The sequence below is a fragment of the Dermacentor variabilis genome, chromosome 11, assembly GCF_050947875.1.
Source record: "Dermacentor variabilis isolate Ectoservices chromosome 11, ASM5094787v1, whole genome shotgun sequence".
NCBI lineage: Eukaryota > Metazoa > Arthropoda > Arachnida > Ixodida > Ixodidae > Dermacentor > Dermacentor variabilis.
Window position 1 is genome coordinate 25589865 of NC_134578.1, and position 20271 is coordinate 25610135.

Below are 20271 nucleotides of genomic sequence, written 5' to 3' on the forward strand. Positions count from 1 at the left end.
CGCTGCAAAATGCCAGTGCCCGTACATTGGGGCCCGTTAAAGATCCCCTAGTGGTCAAAATTAATCCGTAGTCCCCCGCTATGGCGTGGCTCAAATCAGATTGTGATTTCGGCACGTAAAACACCAGAATTCACTGAAAGATTAGCTGCGGCCGTATTTGGAACCCCTCCAATCAGTTTCCATCCTTTCTGCCTGTCCTAATGGGGCTCGCACAAGGCCGCGTTCCGGTATAGGTGGTGCCGAAAATATGGTGACCATGACGCGTTCTCGCTCCTGCTATCATTTCCGGCGCTCTGAGTTTACGAAAGCATGAGCTCCGAGATCGGCGTCCGTAACTCCGTGAGAACCGTCGCTTGGGGTGCGATTTGGACAGCACCCATTGCCGAGGTTTGGTGCGCGGGTGTTAGGAAGGATAGGCAATGAGCAGCACTGGTGGAAAAGAAGCCTCATAAAATATGGCGAATATGGCGCCTGCTGGTAATATTGCCGCTCGAAAGCGCAGCTGCAGCTAGTACGCCGGCACTTCGGCGCGCAAATGCTCCATATTCGGCAAGAGAGCAACAAACGTGGTCTGCAAAGTCTGGGAGTGTTCGGAAAAGAACGCATCGGTTGCAAAATAAAATGAGAGCAACTAAACTCTCTCTTTGCAACCAGCCGTCGTATTTGTATGTGTTCTGCGCCCAACTGCGCTTGCCGGTCGAAATTCGGCTCGCCGTGTGCCGACCCGACTGTCAATAAATCCCCGTAGCTTTGGCGGTGAATCGTCTCGTCTACTCCTGCTCCCTCCCTTCCTTCTCGGGGTTAATCTATCGCGACGTGCGCTTGAAACATAGCGAGCGAAACGCTATAGCGTCGGCTTTGCACGAAATAGGAAGCGAGGGAGTGCAAGGGCGAAGGTAGCACACATAAGAAATATAACAGTGAAAATAAGACACGAAAAATACGATGAATTATTTGCCAGACGAATTCCATGCAGCGAAAGATAGGGCGCGGAAAGGAATCGAACATTTAATAAAACGCATTTGGTAAGCACCGATTCGCTCGGCCACCAGAAGATTTATCACTGCGAGCCAGCCCGAAACTGAGGAATCGAGAGAATGCAAAGGCGAAGCCAGCACACATAAAAATATAACAGTGGAAATCAGGCGCGAAAAATGAGATGATTTATTTGGCAGACCGATTCCATGCAGCGTCATGAAGGCAGCATCACGTGTCAGGTGAAACTGCCGTGGGCCCCAGTCACGAGACTGCCCAGAACCACTTTTTTTTTTGCGTCAGAGCCGTACTAATAAACACGCATAAAACACACTCATGGTAGCGTTCCGATACGCCGAATACGCTGGAGCAAATTTTAGTGGTGGAATTTAAGCAAGCTAATCGCTAATTAATTAACAACTATGCCAATAAACTTTTACTAAAAAAATTTCATTGCTTCTGGCACGAATGTATTATTCACCATGAAAAAAAAAATAAGGCGAAGCAGCTACAATTTTTCCCGTTGCGGAATGGTGCTTTCGCTTGGCGGAGTTAATCATTGATAAAATGAAGGCTTTGTACGTAAGTTAGCTTCACACTACACGGTTTTCATGGAAACCACTGCAGAAGTAAAAGGAAAGAAAGAAAGGAAGGAAAAAGGAAAAGAGCATTGCCGTGGATTGCCATGGATAAACATGGGCGGGGAAACACGTCGCCGCGTAATCGTAGGGCCGTTCCAGAAGGGCGTCTCAAGTCACCGCAAAGAAAATGACAGTCAATGAAGAGAGAGAGAGAGATTGAAAGAAAGAATGAAATAGAAAGAAAACCAGTTCGCTTCCCCTTCTTTCTTTTCACGTTCCTCGTTCTGCTAAAGCGATCGATCCGGGCAGAAGGGATATTAGGGCTATATTACCCGCTGCGGCTTTTTTTCATCATCCCTGTATATATGCTTTTGCGGGGCAGGTTTAGCTTGCCTATATTCGCGTCGGTCGCCGCGGTGTTAAACGAGAAAAAAGGGGTGTCTTTTAGTATCTCGCACCTCGTCGTGCCTTTATTACACCGTATTTTGAGGCGGGACGAAAGACACTGTTCTTTCCTTCGCTCTTTTTGCAAGCCTTACGGTGCAGCATTGGCTCATTGCATCGTCTCTCTTAGAACTTCGCATCGCGAAGCGGAAGGGTGTCTTTTACCTCTTCGCCCCTTGCCAGCCATTACGACCCGCTGTTTCCAGACGGAACGGAAGGGCGTCATTGAACTGTTTTTTCTTCACCTTTCTTTTCTTTTTCGGCGCGAAACGAAAGGGTGTATTTTATACTCCCCTGCGCCTCCTCGTGCATTTACACCGGCGTATTCGGGGGCAAAACGAAAGGGCGTCAATTGACTCCCTTTTAAAACAATTCTATATGCATGCTGTACGGCGAAAATTTACCTCGTCGTCTTTTTTTTTACTTTGAACCGTCTAAAACAGGTCACACCCTTTGGAGCATATCTTTTCCGCAAACGATTATCGTCATCTGTCTCGCTCTTCCTTTCTTGAAAACTGTGGGCTCGCTACTTCTCTGTCAAGAATACTACGTCACGCTGATAACGCGTACTCCTTTCATGACCTGGAAGTACTGGATGTGCAACTTTAAAGAAAGGAAAGATATGCAATATAGATGACGATTATTGTTTGGATACAAGATAAGCCTCAAAGGTTGCAAACGTTTCTTAGAGCGCACGGCGCAGATTCAGACCGTTGTGTTTCCTCGCTTCGAACGATGCGGCGTGAAGCCAGGGGGTGTCGTTTACCTCCCAGCACTCCCTAGCTAGCTCGTAGGGCGCCACGCTGCAACGAAAAAAAGAATAAATAAAATGGTGTCGTTCGACTCTCTCTTTTCACCTTTTTTTTTTCTTTCGTAAGTTTAACTTATCGTCGTTTTCCCCCTTCGTGCTTCGTGGTGCAGAACAAAAGGGTGCAGTTTGCCTACACACCCTTGCCGGCTTTACGGCGTCATACTCCGAGGGTAAACACACAAAATGGTGTCGCTTGACATCCCATCGTTTACCCGTCTCTTTTTTACCGTTCCTCGCCGGCAAGCCTTAAGGGTGCCTCACTTGCCGACGCGCCCGGATATGAGGACGGTGGTGACGACGGTGCGAAAACATCCGCTCTCCGCATCCTACCATAGGCAGCTGGCGGGCTACGCGTGGATTGGGCAGGATATATTTACGAGGGAAACTCGATAGTCTCGGGTTTCGAGTAATGCATAGGTTCGTCAAAAGTAGTCAAGGCCAAGGTACGACCTAATTCGTATGACCCGAAAAACCCTCCCCGTAAAAGCGTGTCCTAATCGGGCTTCTTTCGAATACGCCGAGTAGGCTGACTTGTATGCTTATACCTATGCATCCGCTAAAAAAAAGAACTCTAAAGGACCCGCCGTGTTGACTCAGTGACTAAGACTTCCTGTGGCCGAGCATGAGGGGGAGGGTTCGAGTCCCGGCCGCGCAGCGGCCGCATTTTTATGGAGTAAAAATTCGAAGACGTTCGTGTACTTGTGCTGTCTTCGGCTGACTGCCATCGAGCGCACTACAGGGCGCTCTGATACGCGACTGCGTACTCGGCTGGTTCAAACAGAGTTATCGAAACGGTGTAGGGATGGAGTCCGTCTGTGCGATCGGATTCGGTCGAGAGCGCTCGCGGCTGCTCCGAGATCTCACCGAGCCCTCACATCACGTGACACCGGCCACTTCCGTTCGCTGAGTAGCAAAGGCAGAAGTCCCCACCTTTTTTTTCTCGGGTCGGTGCTGTTGTGCTGTGTGCGCTAGCGAAGTGTTCGTCTGCCCGGCAGAATCATTAACTCCCCGTCTTCTGGAACGTTCCTCCACTCAGCGTTCCAACTGGACGCAAGAAAGCAGATAACAGCGCCAGCCCCGCACAAAAGTAGTCACTGGGCATCCCGATCATCCACGGCAATTCTTCAAAAAGCGTAGTGTCTGCTTCACTCGAGGGTTGGCACTGCGCGCAACTCGATGGAGTGGAGGATGAGCTTCGAGGCGAGCACCGTTTTACAATACGGGGGCAAATCTCGATTTTGTTTGGCAAATTTTTTGCAAATATTTTTTCACTTACATAAAGCGGCGTTCCGCATACAATCACAAAATGTAGGACGGTGTTTTATATATTTGAACTTATTTATTTCTTTGATTTCGCACAAATAATATATATATATATATATATATATATATATATATATATATATATATATATATATATATATATAATTATATATATATCAAATACTGTTGGCCGTCTTGGCCGTAACAGGGTGGGTACAGCTGGTATGCACATAGCGTAAAAAATGTAAACACTTTACAAACGAAAATAGGACATGAAGCAATGAATGTTGGAAATACAATGCGCAACAAATAATGAAATACAAATACAATAGTTTGGCTAAGAACTACCTGTTTCTAACATTGTGACACTGATATTGGAAGCAGCATAAAAGAAAGACTATTGTATGTATTTCTAGAATAGTGTGACAATGTTTGCATGGCACCACTAAGATTAAATTTCATAAAAGGTTTTTAACGTGTTCCTCGAAGATTTTAATGCTATCGAATCCCGGCCACGGCGGCCGCATTTCGATGGGGGCGAAATGCGAAAACACCCGTGTGCTTAGATTTAGGTGCACGTTAAAGAACCCCAGGTGGTCAAAATTTCCGGAGTCCTCCACTACGGCGTGCCTCATAATCAGAAAGTGGTTTTGGCACGTAAAACCCCAAATATTATTATTATTATTAAGATTTTAATGCTACTCGACTGCAAAACAGACGCCGGCAAACTGTTCCATTCCTTAATCGTTCGCGGAAAAAATGAATAAGCGTACATGTACAGATATGCTTTTGGAATTGAGAACATGCAATGATTGCTTGATCTGATAATATATATATATATATATATATATATATATATATATATATATATATATATATATATATATATATATATATATATATATATATATATATTATCACCCTATATGTTTCAGTGAAATAGCCGTTTATATCCGGGACAGTGTTCTACATACCTGTTTTCAATATCTGATACTATGCTTCCCAATACCTGTGGCTGAAACTATGTTTAGACATATGGGACATCATCCCACATAGTTATCATGCATGATTCCTATTACAGATGTGTGGAATAATGTTCCAAATAACAGATACAAATGTGTGGTACACTGTTCCCGATAAGACCGGCTATTTCGCTGGAACACAGTTCCTCCCTTTATTTCTTATGTAAGTTCAAAACGTAAGAAAATCAACTATATGAAGCGGCCTTTCATATATCTTGCGATTTTGTGCTTTTTCTAAACATTTCTTATGTCTGTGATGTTTCAGTAAACGTTTCTTTTTCTTATTCTTCACACAGTTCCACGTGCATAAATGAAAAAAAAAAGTATTTGCGAGAGTTTTCAACTTCTAGCGCGGAAGCTAACAAGAACGAAATTAAGAATGCAGTTAGCTGTTTCTTTTATGCACACAACCACTGCGATTTCACCTAAGTCAAAGAAGAAGCCCACTTCGGTACCTCTACTTCGCCTTAGCTTCATAACTTTCAGGCTTACCAGATTGCCTGAACCCAGCGCTGGTTAATAACGCCGCCCTTCAATATAAACAAAAAACCTATAATGATAATAAAAATAAAAGGAACAGAAGTAGAACCGCGTCGCTGAGCGGCAGAAAAGAAACCGAAGTTGAGCCATCCGAGGATCCATTAAGAAACCGCCACAGGTTTTACGGTCGCTGTAAGTCCTGGTTTTCGGTTCGTGCTCTTTTTCTGCGCGTGATGGCGTGCGGTCGGGTAAGTGCATCTGGGAGGACTGGATGATTCAGAAGCGAAGCGTTGGAAAACTCGCCTCCACCACTTGATAGAAATGCATATTGGGGACTCGCTAGGTTTAGGGCATTAGGGACGAGAACGCATGGCTTGAGTGTCGTCCTTTACTACGTCGAACAAATTCCGTGCAGTATAGGAAAGGTTAGAGCGCGCTCCAACGAACCAGCAACGAGAGATTCGACCACGTGTTCCAGAGAAGAAAGGCGTATCCGCCCATTGTGTGCTGATAATTCATCCGCGAAGCTTCCGTTCAATGGGCGGAACCTGGAAGGTGATCAGAGGTGGACAATAGGAGATTTAGCGAGCAACAGCGGAGCCTTTCTTTTCTGTATCTCTTCTGGTTTGCTTATGGGACCCATAGGCTTTCGATACACTGTCCGAAATTCCTGTAAGGTTGACTGTAAATCTCTGCGCCTTCACAAACGTGCACTGAATCATTAATGCGAACGGTAATGCGGAGCATTGAATACTGGAATGTATTTTTCACTGCGCGAGCGTGTCATATGCGTTGATCTATCTACCAGTGTTCACGTTTATTATCTTTTTGGTGTGCGTGTGTTCTGCAGTGATTCTTAAAACAAAAGCGACTTGTGAAAATTGACTAGAATCCAAAAACGTTGCAAATTTAAAAAGAAATCACGCTAAAGTCTGGAGTTTTATGTGCCAGAACTGCGGTTCCGGATATTATGAAATGCCAGCTACGAGACGTTCCAGCGGGAGATAGAGCCACTTGCTCTAGCGAGCGTCTTTAAGAAGAAAACTACGAAATAACTTGTCATGCAATACATAGGACGCTAGGAAAGGGCACCTTAAAGTTTCTAAACATTTATGATGTGAAATTTGTTGAGCCGGTGTATAAAAGCTTTTCTGAATAACTTTGAACAAGCGGTGAATGATTAAAGCCATATATAATGCGCTGAGCGAGCTCTGAGGGTCTGGGTTATTAAATAACATTTGTGCTATTCAGGACTCGTCACTGTTATTAAATACACGTGCTGAAAGCCAGTCTCACTGTCTTTAAGTCCCAAAGTTGATCCACTGGAAATCGTTCAAAGGGAGAGATATGGAGGGCGCATTCCAGTAGGTGCTACATTTGACCAAAATGTTTGGCAACATAACCTCTGTTCAATTGAAACAGACGTCAATTCAACGTCAGTTGTCAACGTCAGTTCAACGTCGAACAGACGTCGGTTCGACATAACGTCAATTAAATTGAAATCTTATGCGTATATCAACCACTCCCTTTGGCTCCAGTTTCTATCAACGTCACTGCATTAAACCGACAAAGGCTGCGGAGCCTGTGTTGCTGCCGAGCTGACTAGTGACATGGCTCTACGCTCGCGTTGCGTGTTGGACTCAGTTCTATACGAGCAACGTTTTCAACGAAGTTGTATGCGCCCGAATTTATCGCAGAGAAGCGGTCAAAGATGTGCATGGAAACGCAAGTTTATCGATTTCTTGCTGCCTAATAACTGTCGACAAGCGCGAAAGAATGAGCTTATCGATGAGTTTAGTCAAGCTTATCAATTCGCTGAGCGAGATATTCGTTAACCTTAAAGAACGTCTGTCACGAAGGACATCTATCGCTGAATATATAATTAGACCGGAAACGAATATTTTTCCCAATTTTCGTTTAGAGCAACACGTGCTCGACCATGCTTGACGAACGCGCTGAAACACAAAACGAGAACGCTAGAAATCGTTAAGCAACCAAGATCAAGACACGGCGAATTAAGCCCGCTCCACTCACGCTCGATACGCACAAAATCGCTAATGTTGATCGCCGCGATGACGAGCTTAATGTGGCGATTGTGTAGCGAAGACAAGGAACAACCGAGCGTGTTGCTTTCTTTTTTCTTCTTCTTCTCCCTCGAGTCATTACATATTCAAAACGACGCCCGATGCCATCCGGAGTGCCGACGAAATTACGCCCCCTGTCGGCAGTGGCGGTAATTACGGCACGACGTTAGCGCTCACTTTACGGGGACCCTATGCAACACATGAGGCCTAGTGAGGCCCATCGTATTGCGCGAAAATGGCACCCCTCTACGCGTACTCCCTGCGTCATGTATCGCGCTATATGGGGTCACAAAATGCGGTCACGGTCGAAGTCGGAAAGGTCACGTGTCTGTACGAGGTTGGTCGAGAACAATGAAGTGATCAGATGGGCTTGATTTTGCGGCATACTCACGACCATACGAAGTAAGAGACGGCGAAGCAAGAGAAAAACGTAGGGCATTTTAATTATGACGTTTAGATTTCAAATAGATTTCAAGTAGTTGAAGTGACACTGTTTCAATGTAAAAGACTTAGCATGTCGTTGTGAATCATTCTTAAGAAGTAATCTTTATTATTGGATTGACCTGATTGATGGGCTTGTGTTTATTTGCAGACACCGAGGAAAATATCGCTTGGTTGCTGTTGTTTTTCTTCGTATATTGCCTGTTTAATGCACGTTTGCAAAACGTACTGTATTGTCGGAACGTTTTTTTTTTCATATCATCCTTCACGTGATCAACCTCTGATCACTGAAACATTTCTATAGTTTGTGAATAGAAGCGGGAGATAACAACAGTCGCCAACATTTGCAATTTAATCCAAAACAAATCAAATTAAATGCAGAGATTGGGGCGAACAGGAGCTACCGCGTTGATTGGTTGATTGATCTATTTATTTATTTATTTATTTCCATTTACACACACACGTGCAGAGGAGTGGTAAATGTAGGTGGATTAGGGAAGAAAGCCGCACAGAGGCGGCTTGAGGTAACCTCACCCACATAGGTACAATACGGCTGCATGAAATAACACATCAAGCGCCATATATATTATATTTATATAGTGGCCAGAAAACACTGCAGTTACACAATACACGAAAAACAATGAAATATTTCCACAAGTATTTGATGAAAGACTCGGGAAGAATGGGGATCAAAATCAAAGGGTGGCTGAAGTGGACAAACGTCTGTACCTCAAAAGCGTGGAAACGGAATGGAGGAAGAGTTAAAGATACTTGGAAACCAAGTGCAGGGTAATTGAAAGGGTAAATAGACCACCAGGAGGCATAACAAAGGAAGGGGTAGAAACAGAGAGGGTAAATTGAATGGAAAGGTGAAAAAAACAAACAATCACCGTGGAGATTTACAAGAATGACAAGGAAGAGATCAGAAAGGAAAATCTGTATGGTATCACAAAGGGCAGTGCCTTGCTGTTTGACGTCCGAGCTGGTTCTTAAAGGACAAAAAAAAAGAGAAAAAAAAATTGCAGTGGCTTAGCTCGACTATGCCAGGAGATACGTAGCGAAATCTAAGGCATAGCATGGTTAGCCTTAGTTAATCTTGATTGCAAGTCCAGGTTAGTCTGGTTGTCTAGCTACGTTGCGGGGTTTAGCCAGTCGTTCGGCGCGCTGTTCGTCTGTTTCCTGGGCGATTCGTTTCCACTTCATCTCGTTCCGATGTCGATTCTAGGCCTCCTCCTGCTTATCAGAATTGCCGCCATCCATACTGCCACCTCAACTGTGGTTGCGGCGCACGTGAGCTCTCCTTTTAAATCTTCCGACATGTTATCAGGCATGCGACGCAGCTGGCGAAGCAGCGGTGGCGAGCGCAACGACGAGGAACACGGTGTGACGTCATACCAAATGGCGGCGCCGTAAAGGCGCTGTGGTGCGCAGCGGCGGAACACCTGTGGCTTGGTGCTACTAGTGGCGCATGCGCAGTAGTGACTAGGGAGAGAGAGAGAAATCCGCGGTGAGGCGAGGGTTGTGACGTCATGTGCCTCCTCGGAGCACCACCACGGCGAAATCGCAAGTTCGCGGCCAGCAAAGCTTTCGCTTTCAAAACATACAGGAATAATATTCACAAGAGGATGAGGCATATGTGTGTGCTGCAATGAAAATCCGGAATCAACTCAGCACGTCCAGACGGAACGTGAAGGGATTCACCCAGCGAAACCCGTAAGTAACGTTGAACTTCCAGAAGCGCTGAGATTCAGTGTGGATGGAAGCATCAACCGGTCAGCAGCCGAGATAAGCAAGATACGTTAGAGTATCGGTGGAAGACAGGCAGGGACGAGATTTATAGGACCGTATCCGCTACAGGCATAGGTAACTGCACAAAGTAGATATATAGAGGTTGTACGGAACAGAGAAAACGATCAAGGAGACATCGGCAAATTGCAAGATAGATATAAGCATGTATAGATTACCTGATTAGCTAAAGCACGCTAGGTGTCTATTTTAATCGCTCCGTTTCAAAGGCGTTGCCAATGAATAATCATTATCATCGTACTCATAATAATCGTTATTGTGCAGCGTTCGTTTCGCGCGCAGTGCGCGTTGAACACGCGTTCGGCATCGAGCCTTGCTTGCAATCCAGTGTTTTTGATGCATGTCGCGCCTTGCTGCTTCGCACATTGTGGTCTTCTTTTTTTTTAAATGGTATTAGCATTCCGTGGCTTCTTCAGTCACTTTTTGGTTCGCCGGTGTCTAGCCTGTTTAATGAAGGCGCTCTTTAATTACTGCGAGCGCACTCCACGGCTGCATATTCAGCAGATAAAGGTGGCAGTGCCTGTTGTTCTAGCTGACAGTTAATGAAGGTTTAGAGCCTGAGATAGACGCCTATGCAAATTGTGCCGTAGCTCTTTCGAAGTCAGGTATGCTGATCGCTAATTCTACAGTACCAGCGGGACAAAGCTGGCCGTGGTTGGGAGTCAGCGTTTGGTTAAGCTTTTCTCTGTAGCATTCAAATGTGTCGGTGCTGTGGTCTGTGAACGCCAGCGGTACAATACGGCGTTTCTCAGTGGCCGCAAGCGCTGTGATGGATGCGTGTACTAAGACGATTAATATTCTTTCCTGCACTTCCCCCACTACAGGTGTGGTAAACAAAGGTCCTCAGCAATACAGTTTGTCGATACATTGCTTCAGTACTATTCGCAATAACGTCCACAGTGCTCGTGTGAAGGGTTCTGCTTCCCATGCCCGCATTCTGTGTTTGTGTGCAATTGTCCTTGCTTGTGTGTGTGTGTTCAAGAAGCTGGCAGTTTAACGGTTTGAAGAGCCGCGGAGATGTCCGATAAGTGGCAAGAGGAACGAACGTGTTTTGTTTCTCTATGCACAATCGGTTACCGGCAAAACAAAGAGAGTCCCTGTTGACTCTACAAGGCTGGCTAAATGGTAGAAGGCTATAAAAAAGAGTGGACCGAAGGCTGACACCAACGGCCGCCGTCTGCGAGAAGCCCTGCAACGATAGCTAGGTCGAGCTCTCGTTTAACATTACAGCCGGCTCCGTTGTTAATAAAATTCTCAAGAAAAAGAAAAGAACTCGCGTCGCGCGTGATGCAGTTCCGATTGTTTTCGAAAACTATCATCGGCATCTTTTCCCCAACAATAAGCCGAAGAGCAAATGTAACCTAAGGGAACTAGGAAAAGCCTATGTGAAGGGGAACCAATCGTATTAAACGGAAAAGGAAACAATGAAGCGGAACCATCGTATAAACGGCGGGAGCTTTAACGAGGGATCCGTGAAGAATCGTGTTGCCCTGTCGATGTCAGAGTGCCGTGTGGACACTGCGTTCTATTAGCCAATGCACAGCTCGTACCGTGGCTGCATTGTCATGTTACACATGAAAATGTGCTCGTGACTCAGAATGTGTGTCTGTACGTGTGTCGATCGTGGCGATGGATTTGACCAGTCTCCGTGCAGCGCCGTATAGGATTCCCGTATCCCACTGCGGAAGTGCTTTCACAGGAATGAAGCTGCAGATGGTGCGGATAACTACGCGTATAGCTACTTGAAGCGTGGCAAGGGCGCTTGTGTTGTGTCGAAGGCGTCTTTCGAACGTTTTGTCGAGTTATCCGGGATTTCACTCTCAACGGAACAGAGTCCAAGGTTGACACGAGACGATGGCACAGAGCAGGCGTTATGACGGTATGTCTTGCTTCTCCCTCTGAGGCAACCTAAGCAAAGCACGCAGATTGGACACATTCAGCCTCACGTTCGCACACTATACCAAATGGCCGCAACGCAGGCGAATGTGTCATCCCGGACACTTATCAAAGACACTGTAACAGTATCGGACATCACCAATAATCAGACATTGACCCTATGTATCCCAGTGACAGCAAATGTTGCCATAATGTCAACACAACTGCGAATCTAATGCGTGTCGTTTAAATTACAACTTTTGTTTGTTCTTTTTTGCGGCACTTTGACGTTTCAATAGGTGCCTAATAGATGACACACTGTATCCTAGAACCACAGTTGTTACAATACCGACTGACAAATTGTCCAGCGCAACAGAAATGACTGCTTGCAAATGGCAGGCGGTACAGGTGACGGTTTCTAAATGTATATCTTCGCGACGTTGGCTCGCTCGAAAAGCTCTAGAGGAAGCGCTTTATGCGTGCTAGAATGACCGAAGGCGTCCGTATTTTCCGTTCAGCTTCTTAATGCGAAGCATTATTTGCCTCATCTCGGAAAATGTGTTTAGACGGCACATCTCTGGGACCGGCCCACATTCCTCAGTGCTTTCATCGTAGGACGTCACGTAGAAGTTGTGCGACGTTATACTAACTTAACGATACGCTAGCCACCCATACACACGACTACTCAATTTACAGAAACGCTTTGGTCCACCTATTATCGCTTTGTGAAACCCGAAACAATGCTAGATAGACAGGTATATGCAAGGTTCTTCGAATAAAACATTGAATCTCACAGTGCGTCGGACTTACACAACTTTTTTTCTTTTTCTTTTCATTCCAACGTCTACGGCTTTTTTGTCCTAGATCCCCTCCCCCAAGTGGATGCAGCATTTAGGGAGCTGAACATACACCAGTACAATTATCTGCCCATTATTTAAGAGCTTTCTGACTCTTTACTCTTTAACTATTATAACTTACTCGCTTTAGTCTATTTGTGCTCTCGTCTCTCCGCTTTATTTTTTTCGAATCTGCTCGTTATCGCTTACAGTTCCTAGGAGACCAGCGCACGATAATCTCCCGCAGAGACCAACGAGACCGACACACCCCCAGTTACAGTAGCGTGTCACAAAGCACGCGGACGCCCAGGTCATTCGAATATTTCGCAGCAGACTCTCGTGGGCTGTGATGTAAAATATTCCAATGTCCTGGGAACCTGTGTACGTTGTGGCACGCTAAGGGGGAGCATTTCACCCGAAAGTCCCAGTTTGTCTCAAGCACGTATAACAATGAATGACTCCAGACAACAAATTTTCTTTCCATGTTACTTTTCGTCTGTTTCTCATTCAGTTGGGACAGGGCGCGCGGGCACCAAAGGAGATTACGGCGTGTACATGTCCCCAAATTCTCGCCATGACGTAGAGGGGAGCTAAACTTTTGAATGGAGGACACGCCTGTGTCAAGTTTAGGTCGTAAAAAAAGAAACGTGTGCTGTTTTCGAGCGCTCCTTGGAGACAAGCTTTCCTTAGTGGGATTCCATTGTTATGCGCGCTTTTTTTTAAATATCCTTTCTCATGCTAAGTATTCACGCACATCTCGCATCGGCCACCTTTTCAGCTAGCCCACACAGCTGCGCTCGCAGGGGATTTCTGCTGAAAGAAAGGCCTAGTGTCGACCTGGAAGAAAAATTGAGTGGCCTCCTCGCGAAGGAGCAGATTGCACGGATCGAGCTAATTAGGCAGTCGCTTTGTGAAGGTCGATTATAAAGGCGGATACGTCAGTACGAGGCGCTAACAAAAGCCATCCTTTGTTAATTTTTTTTTAGCTTATCATGTGCTATCTAAAGATAATAGTTCTCTAATGGAAAGGTGATCGATACAAAACTTGGCTTTGTAATTGAAAAAGCTTGCGCACTTCTTGTCGTGGTGTGCAAACAAATAAAGTTAGGTAAAAACGAAAGTTAGGCAAAAATAAAGGAAGAAAACTGGTCCTCTGAGCCAACATGGTTGCTTAGTGGCCTTGGTGTTGCGGTGCCAGGTACGAGGTCGCGAGGTCAAATCGCGGCCACGGCGGCCGCATTTCTACAGACGCGAAATGCAAAAAGAGGAACCGTGTACTTAGATTCAAGTGCACGCTAGTGAACCCCAAGTGATGAGAAATTAATCCGGAGTGCCCCACTACGGCGTGCCTGATAATCAGGTCGCGGATCTGGCACGTAAACACCCATAATTCAATTTTTTAAAGCTGGGACTCTGTCTATCCGAGCGCAAGAGAAAAGAGTTTGCGAGTTATCGGTGAGTCTGTGAGCTTGGGGCAGCCGCAAATGCAGTGACTCGCAACAGTTTTGGGCCTCGCCACGTTCTTTTACGTTCCACCATACGCAGGCACATTTTCATTCAGCAAGTACTAACCTTTCGGACAGTATCACGGGAGTCTGAGAAAGAAGATCGAGATGACTCTAAGTGACTCGCAGCGAGCGATGGAACGAAAGAAATTACAGGCGCAGTGTTAAGGGACAGGAATACAGCGGTGTGAATTAGTAAACAGGGTAGCTAGAGTCGAACGACGCTGTACTGCGGTGCACCATGTTATCCCGGTGGAAAGCCACCGGAGTTTGATAGCGTCCAATGCAAGTGGCATCTGTATGCTTGCACCAAAAGACTGTGAAGTAAGGGATAGAAAAACGAAAAGAAGTGGCCGGGGCGTAATTGACCTTCAGGCGATGTTAGCAGGATGGGCGTACATTTTTTGAATAGGCGCATAGCTGCTGCTTTCTAGTTGTTTAGTGAGAAGAAGCGTAATGCTTTTTGTGACGTTAATTTTACTTGTAAGTACTGCGCGTTTTCCAGCAAATTCGTATATGACGAGCTGGTGATAACAATATTCTAAACAGTTCCTGTATACGTGTAATTTTATGCCTTGTAATAAATGCCATAAAAAATAAAGTGGCCATGGCGCGCTGGTTTCCCAGATTTGACGAATTTCTCGACATTACGTCATACTTTTGCCCGAGACAAATTATGACAAATAAACGAATCCACGAATGAAGGATTAACATTCTTGATGTATACTGACTGGCCAAGGAAGTGCCAATTGAGCAAAAATTCCAATAGCCTAAACAAAATTCTTGAGGACAGTGGCATAGTTGCGCGTTATTAGTGGATGTGCTGCATATATACCACGCGATGCTCTTCCAAGAAAATCTTCGTACGAATGTTTTATTTCTACTGTCATGGTGAGCTTTGTATAAGTGGTAGAGCTTTATACCTCGAGCTGTTGTCTTCATAGATTCTTTGTAATGTGCAGTGTTTAGGCTTTTGTGTAGTGTAGCGGTGCGTGTTGGAGGCACATTTCACATATGTGCTATGCATGTACAATCAGTTGCGTGCGTAGGTTATACACGTGCAGTAAATGCTCACGTATGTGTTCGGGTATTGTCATATCGCCAATAACGAAAGTATTGGTGGCATGCCATATTTCAAAAATTTTTCGGTAGCGACGACCAACACGTCAGTCGGCGCCACGTCATGAACCGCACCTGCGAAAATATCGAGATTTGGCGCATGAGCGCAGAACGTCCCCAGTGGGCGTCGTCTGCTAGGCCATTTCAATGAATACGGCACGTCGACTGCTGCTTATAAGCCCGTCTATAATTTACAACGATTTATTGCAACCGTCGGGCTCTCAGGAGCACTTCTGCGCATTTCTGTTTACGTTGGAAGCGGCAAAGCAGCAGGGGCTACGTTGACCTCAACGGAACAAACGAGCAGACGATGTCTCAAACTAGAGTGCTCTGTGCGCATGCGCCTGCCGCTGTTACTTTTGTAGCTGCCCTCCGCGACACAGCTCCGACCGTCCAGTGGGTCGATGCTCCCACGAGATTAATAAACTCTCGGAGACTTGTGCATAACCGGACATAAGTGTAACACAAACTGTTCATTAGTAGCCGATGACGCATCCGTGAGCGAACCTTCTTATCATTTAAAGAAAACAATTAAGATAGATATTCGGCCTCGCAACTGCTATTCACAGTAAAATATACCTGAATGCCTGCATGCCATGCCTGGGAGCACCAAAAGATGACAGATGACCAAAAGTTAGATTTAGAAAAAAGAAGAAGTGAAATTGTTTACCTCTTGCATTTCGTCTGCTGAATTGTCATACATCTGTCCTTCTTCTGTTTGCGCTGTTAACCGTTCACCGTGGCTTACCGAGAATACCTTACTTAAACAGTAGGACTGGGTGAACTGGTGTTGCGTTATCTTCGAAAATGCTTGAAACAGCGCGAAAGAGCGGGAAGTACACAAAGAGGACGCAAGACGGCGCTGATTCTGAACTGAATTTTTTAGCCAACAGAAAAGAAGAAAAGGGATGGATTTTTACCTGGCGGGTGATAACCACATACGCAAAGCAAATAAATAACAAATATGGCACAAAAGGGCACAAAACAATTACAGCCTAGTGTTAACGACGCGCCTAAAATGATTTATATGTGCTGGCACAATAATTCGAATGGTATATATAGTACTGAGTGCACAGATGAAACATTAATATGTTTCGATACTGAACTGAAAACGAAGTCCATGCAAAAGTGATGTGTAAAAGCGTTCACTGTAATACTAGCATGACTACAGTCAGTATAATACTTCTTTGGACTACACAGTCAAAGAACATCCGTACCTTATTGCTAACATTAGGGCATAATGTTATAAACGGAAGCATAAGAGTCATGAAAGGAAGTCGCGAAATAGGTGCTGATAAGAAAGGATTGAAACGTTAAATAAAGAACGCCTCTTTTTCTGTGAAAATCGGAACTTCAGAGCACAGAGCAGAGGAGGAGAAACAAGTGCGTCATGGTAAATACGTCATTTGTCTGTATATAGTATATAGTATCTGTCAGCATACCTGAACTACTTGTAACACTTGAAGGCAATAGACTTGCGTGTCCGACTATGGACATCCCACACCTAACTTAGTGCATGCGAAAGTGCGGTATAGACTCATGTTTTCTCTCTCTTTTTACTCCCCATTCCCCTCCCCACGTTTAGGGTAGCAAACTGGACTCTGTCTGGTTAACCTCCCTTGCCTTTCCTTCTTCCCTTCTCTCTCTCTTGAGGATACTTATCAGCAATGCGTCACAATACTTTCGCATAATATGTTTTTTTATGTAAGCGTTCCTGACTTATAAGAAGTTCTTTATTAGCACCCTTAATGACCCGAAGGAACGTCTCGTTACTGCCCACAACTCAGAGATCAGTAGAAACGATAAATTTTAATCATGCATTGTCGCACAGCTACTGCATCCATTTGTGGCCGACGACTCCTAGCATCTGGACCGGCAAACGTCAGTTTATTTCTCCTCCCCGTTTCGTAACGACACTGCGGATTAACAGCTGACAAAGTAAGTAACGCTTCTCGGCTACGTTCCAGCGAGCGTTGCCCTTCGAGGGGCAGACGACACGACGCAGACGCCGGCTGAAAAGAAGAAAGAAAGAAAAAAGTTGCCAAATAAAAAGCGGCACGTCGAACATACGAAACCGAGTGAATAGCGTGGGCGGAGCGATGCACACTGCTCGGTTTCAGCGCAGAGCAAACGGTCAATGCGGGGCAGCGATCCTTACGGGACGAACACCGTGAGGATCATACTCGCCCGAGAAGGCGGTAAAGCTCACCGGTTCTGATCGGGCCGGCGCAGATGGTGCCACGCAGCAAGACCGCCAAGAAGCAGACGGAACTGATCACAGCGGCCGCCATGTTTCAGTCGGTGAACCGGAGAAGGAGGGACGAGGAAAAATGAACGGGAAATAGAACTGGGAAGAAGAGAACGCCGCAGCGGCAAGCTCTTGATCGCTCTTCTGAGAGCGCGCAGCCGCCGGCAGCGTTGGGACGACGACGTCTTGCGGCGGGATGAGCGTTGGCCTGATGCGTGCGCTCGGCGAAACGCGGGAAAGTTCGTTCCCTCTCCAGCCGCAGCAGACGCCACTGGTTCTCGTCGCCTAGCAACGGCGCATTCCGACTTAGCGGCCTCCCTCTCGGCACTTTTCCGTTTGGGGAAGAACTGTGCGGAAGGGAAGCGCACCGTAGAAGGGAGAAGGGAACAAATTGTGCTTTGCCGTTGTCTTGACAGATGGCGCCATCTGCCTTCGTGTCGTTCCGGGACTCTTGTTTAGAGAGATCAGCGGCGACGAATGTGCCAGAAAAAGGGGGAGGGTATGTTATTACATGTGAGCGTTTTGTCAAGGGTTTTAAGAGAGAACAATCACTTGAAACTACGTCTAATTGTTTAATTAACTTAATATGTAATTATTTTGTTCCGGGGCCTTGCATAAATTTTTTGAAAGTCTTCCTACTGTGCTTAGTTCGGTTCCGACACTGCGCCTGACCCCTTTCAGGAATTTTCATTACTATGAGCGACATTTTGTCTAACCTGAATGCCAGATGGCGCCACATAACTGCTTCCCTTGTCCTGTTCGTTCCTTTGACTGCTTTCTTTGCACTGATGCTGAACCGTCTGTTAGTTTCCGACGGAACTCAAGAAAATACTGAGCATGGATCAGAATGGATAGACATTCGAATGGAAAGACGTCGAACCGAAAAAAAATTTGTGCTCTGGGTTCCGCATGCTGCGATCTTGTTCCGGTTAAAGTCCGTTTCGGAGAAATAACAAGAAAAATTATGACTGTTCGCGAGCCTATCTGCAATCTGGTTTGGCGCAGTAGATTTTATCCTGCCCCATGGCGATATGCCACATAGTACTGACGACTTGTCAGCATGGCACATGCGCAAGTTTCATCAAGAGGAGCATCATTTTACGAATGAATTGCCCAGGTTCGGGGGGAAATTTTCAAGAACATATAAAGACAGAGGTAACTAGTGAGGAGCCCTGCGTCAATGTAAGCTCTGCGTAGCTTCCACACTCGTCACTTTGACAGCAGCAGAGTCAGTTGATTTTCGTTTTGCTTCAGGTTTTTTCACTACAGGACTGGTGGCTGGCGAGCGAACTGTGGAATGCGATGTATGGTGCCGAAAACATTTCAAACTTCGAGCCTGTAGCGAATAAAGAAGCTAGCATTTAGCTCAGTTTGTTGCTTATTTAGAAGCAGATGTGGTTATTGATATTCCTTAACCATCAACAAGAACGGTTTGTGCTGATCCCTACGGCTATTTTTCTTGCCCACCTGCACGTGGCCCTTAGTCTATCATTGGCAAGGGCGGACAATGAAGTCAAAAGCACACACATCGTGCTCAATGAATACGCTATATCATATGGTTTGGGCTTGCAAAAGTGTCACGGAAGTGGAAACGAATATAACCCCATCGAAAGAGCAGTGGAAGGACCTGCTGACCAGAGCCAGAGGACCAGCGATGACTGATGGACCAAGCAAAGTGGGCAGCCGAGGGCCATGGCATCCCAGAGGAAGCCACCTAGGGCGACATAGATCAGCTCACCGGCTCTATCTCTAAAAGCATTAGCATTCTTTGCATACTTGTGTACTTTCCAGGTGTTATCTATGTAATATGTTTCTATCTATGTATCTTACATGTGTGTATCTAACCGTTTTTCCGCCTACCTGTGTCACTGGATAGCCCATCGGGCGGCTGTGCTGAGGTAACAGGGTTCGAAATAAACCATCGGACCAATTTGGGTCACTGAGTATGCACAAATGTAATCAAGAGTTCGACTAAAACTAGTCTGGTCGAGATTGCTCATAGTCTATAGTCTATAGTCATAGTCTCAGAGTTAAGCCTAACTGGTGAGGCCGGGGTGCCACGTCAACGACGGAGTTCGAGACACCGGCATCAGAGACGGACGAGTTGATTGGCCAACACCAAGGCAGCAACGTTTACGGAGTCGGCGAGAACACCAACTATGATGAATATCCGACACGCTTCGGACTCGGAAAGATACGTGCGACGACAAAAGTTAGAACGGTCCTTTCTAGTAGCGTCGCAGCAATACGCTAGGGTGGCCTGACTTTCGCGTAACAAATGCCAAGGACTAACGTAGCCGGTAATAAGGATATGTTTAGTGATTATTAAGTAGGTTGCATAAGTGTTAGTATTCCTTCATTGTGTTTTAGTTTGAGTGAGTTTTCTATTGAGTTTGGGTTAGAGTGTAATTAAAATCTGTTTGCATCTCCTCTGCATCTCCCAACCCCATTTCTCATACTATCCGCACGCCCCCGAGATCGGTGACACATGACAAAGAGGCTCCTGTACAGGTTCATTAAGCAGTCCCTGACACTGCCCCATGTCATGTGTGCAAGAATTTTAAGCATGGTCATTGTTTTTAAATATTTGGTTTTCAAATACTTTATGTGTGGGAGAAATGTCAGTTTAAAGTCAACTATGACACCAAGAAATTTGTGCTCTGTGTTCAAAGGCTTGGGGTTCACCATGTAGATGGATATTGGGCTCTGGGACAAGGGCCCTCTTCCTTGTATAGAGGATGCAGGAGGTTTTTTGGGGATTCGGCGAGAAGCCGTTCTGAT

General features: G+C 45.7%; 1 protein-coding gene across 1 annotated transcript in view; it reads right to left on the reverse strand.

Annotated features, from left to right (window-relative positions):
* LOC142564217 (uncharacterized) overlaps window positions 1-17673 on the reverse strand; it is a 66583-nt gene extending 48910 nt beyond the window's left edge. The window contains exon 1 of the mRNA XM_075675135.1: window positions 17452-17673. Within this exon, the coding sequence (XP_075531250.1) occupies window positions 17452-17533 (82 nt within the window). The 5' untranslated portion in view covers window positions 17534-17673. The remainder of the gene's footprint in view (window positions 1-17451) is intronic.
* Window positions 17674-20271: the final 2598 nt, after the last annotated feature.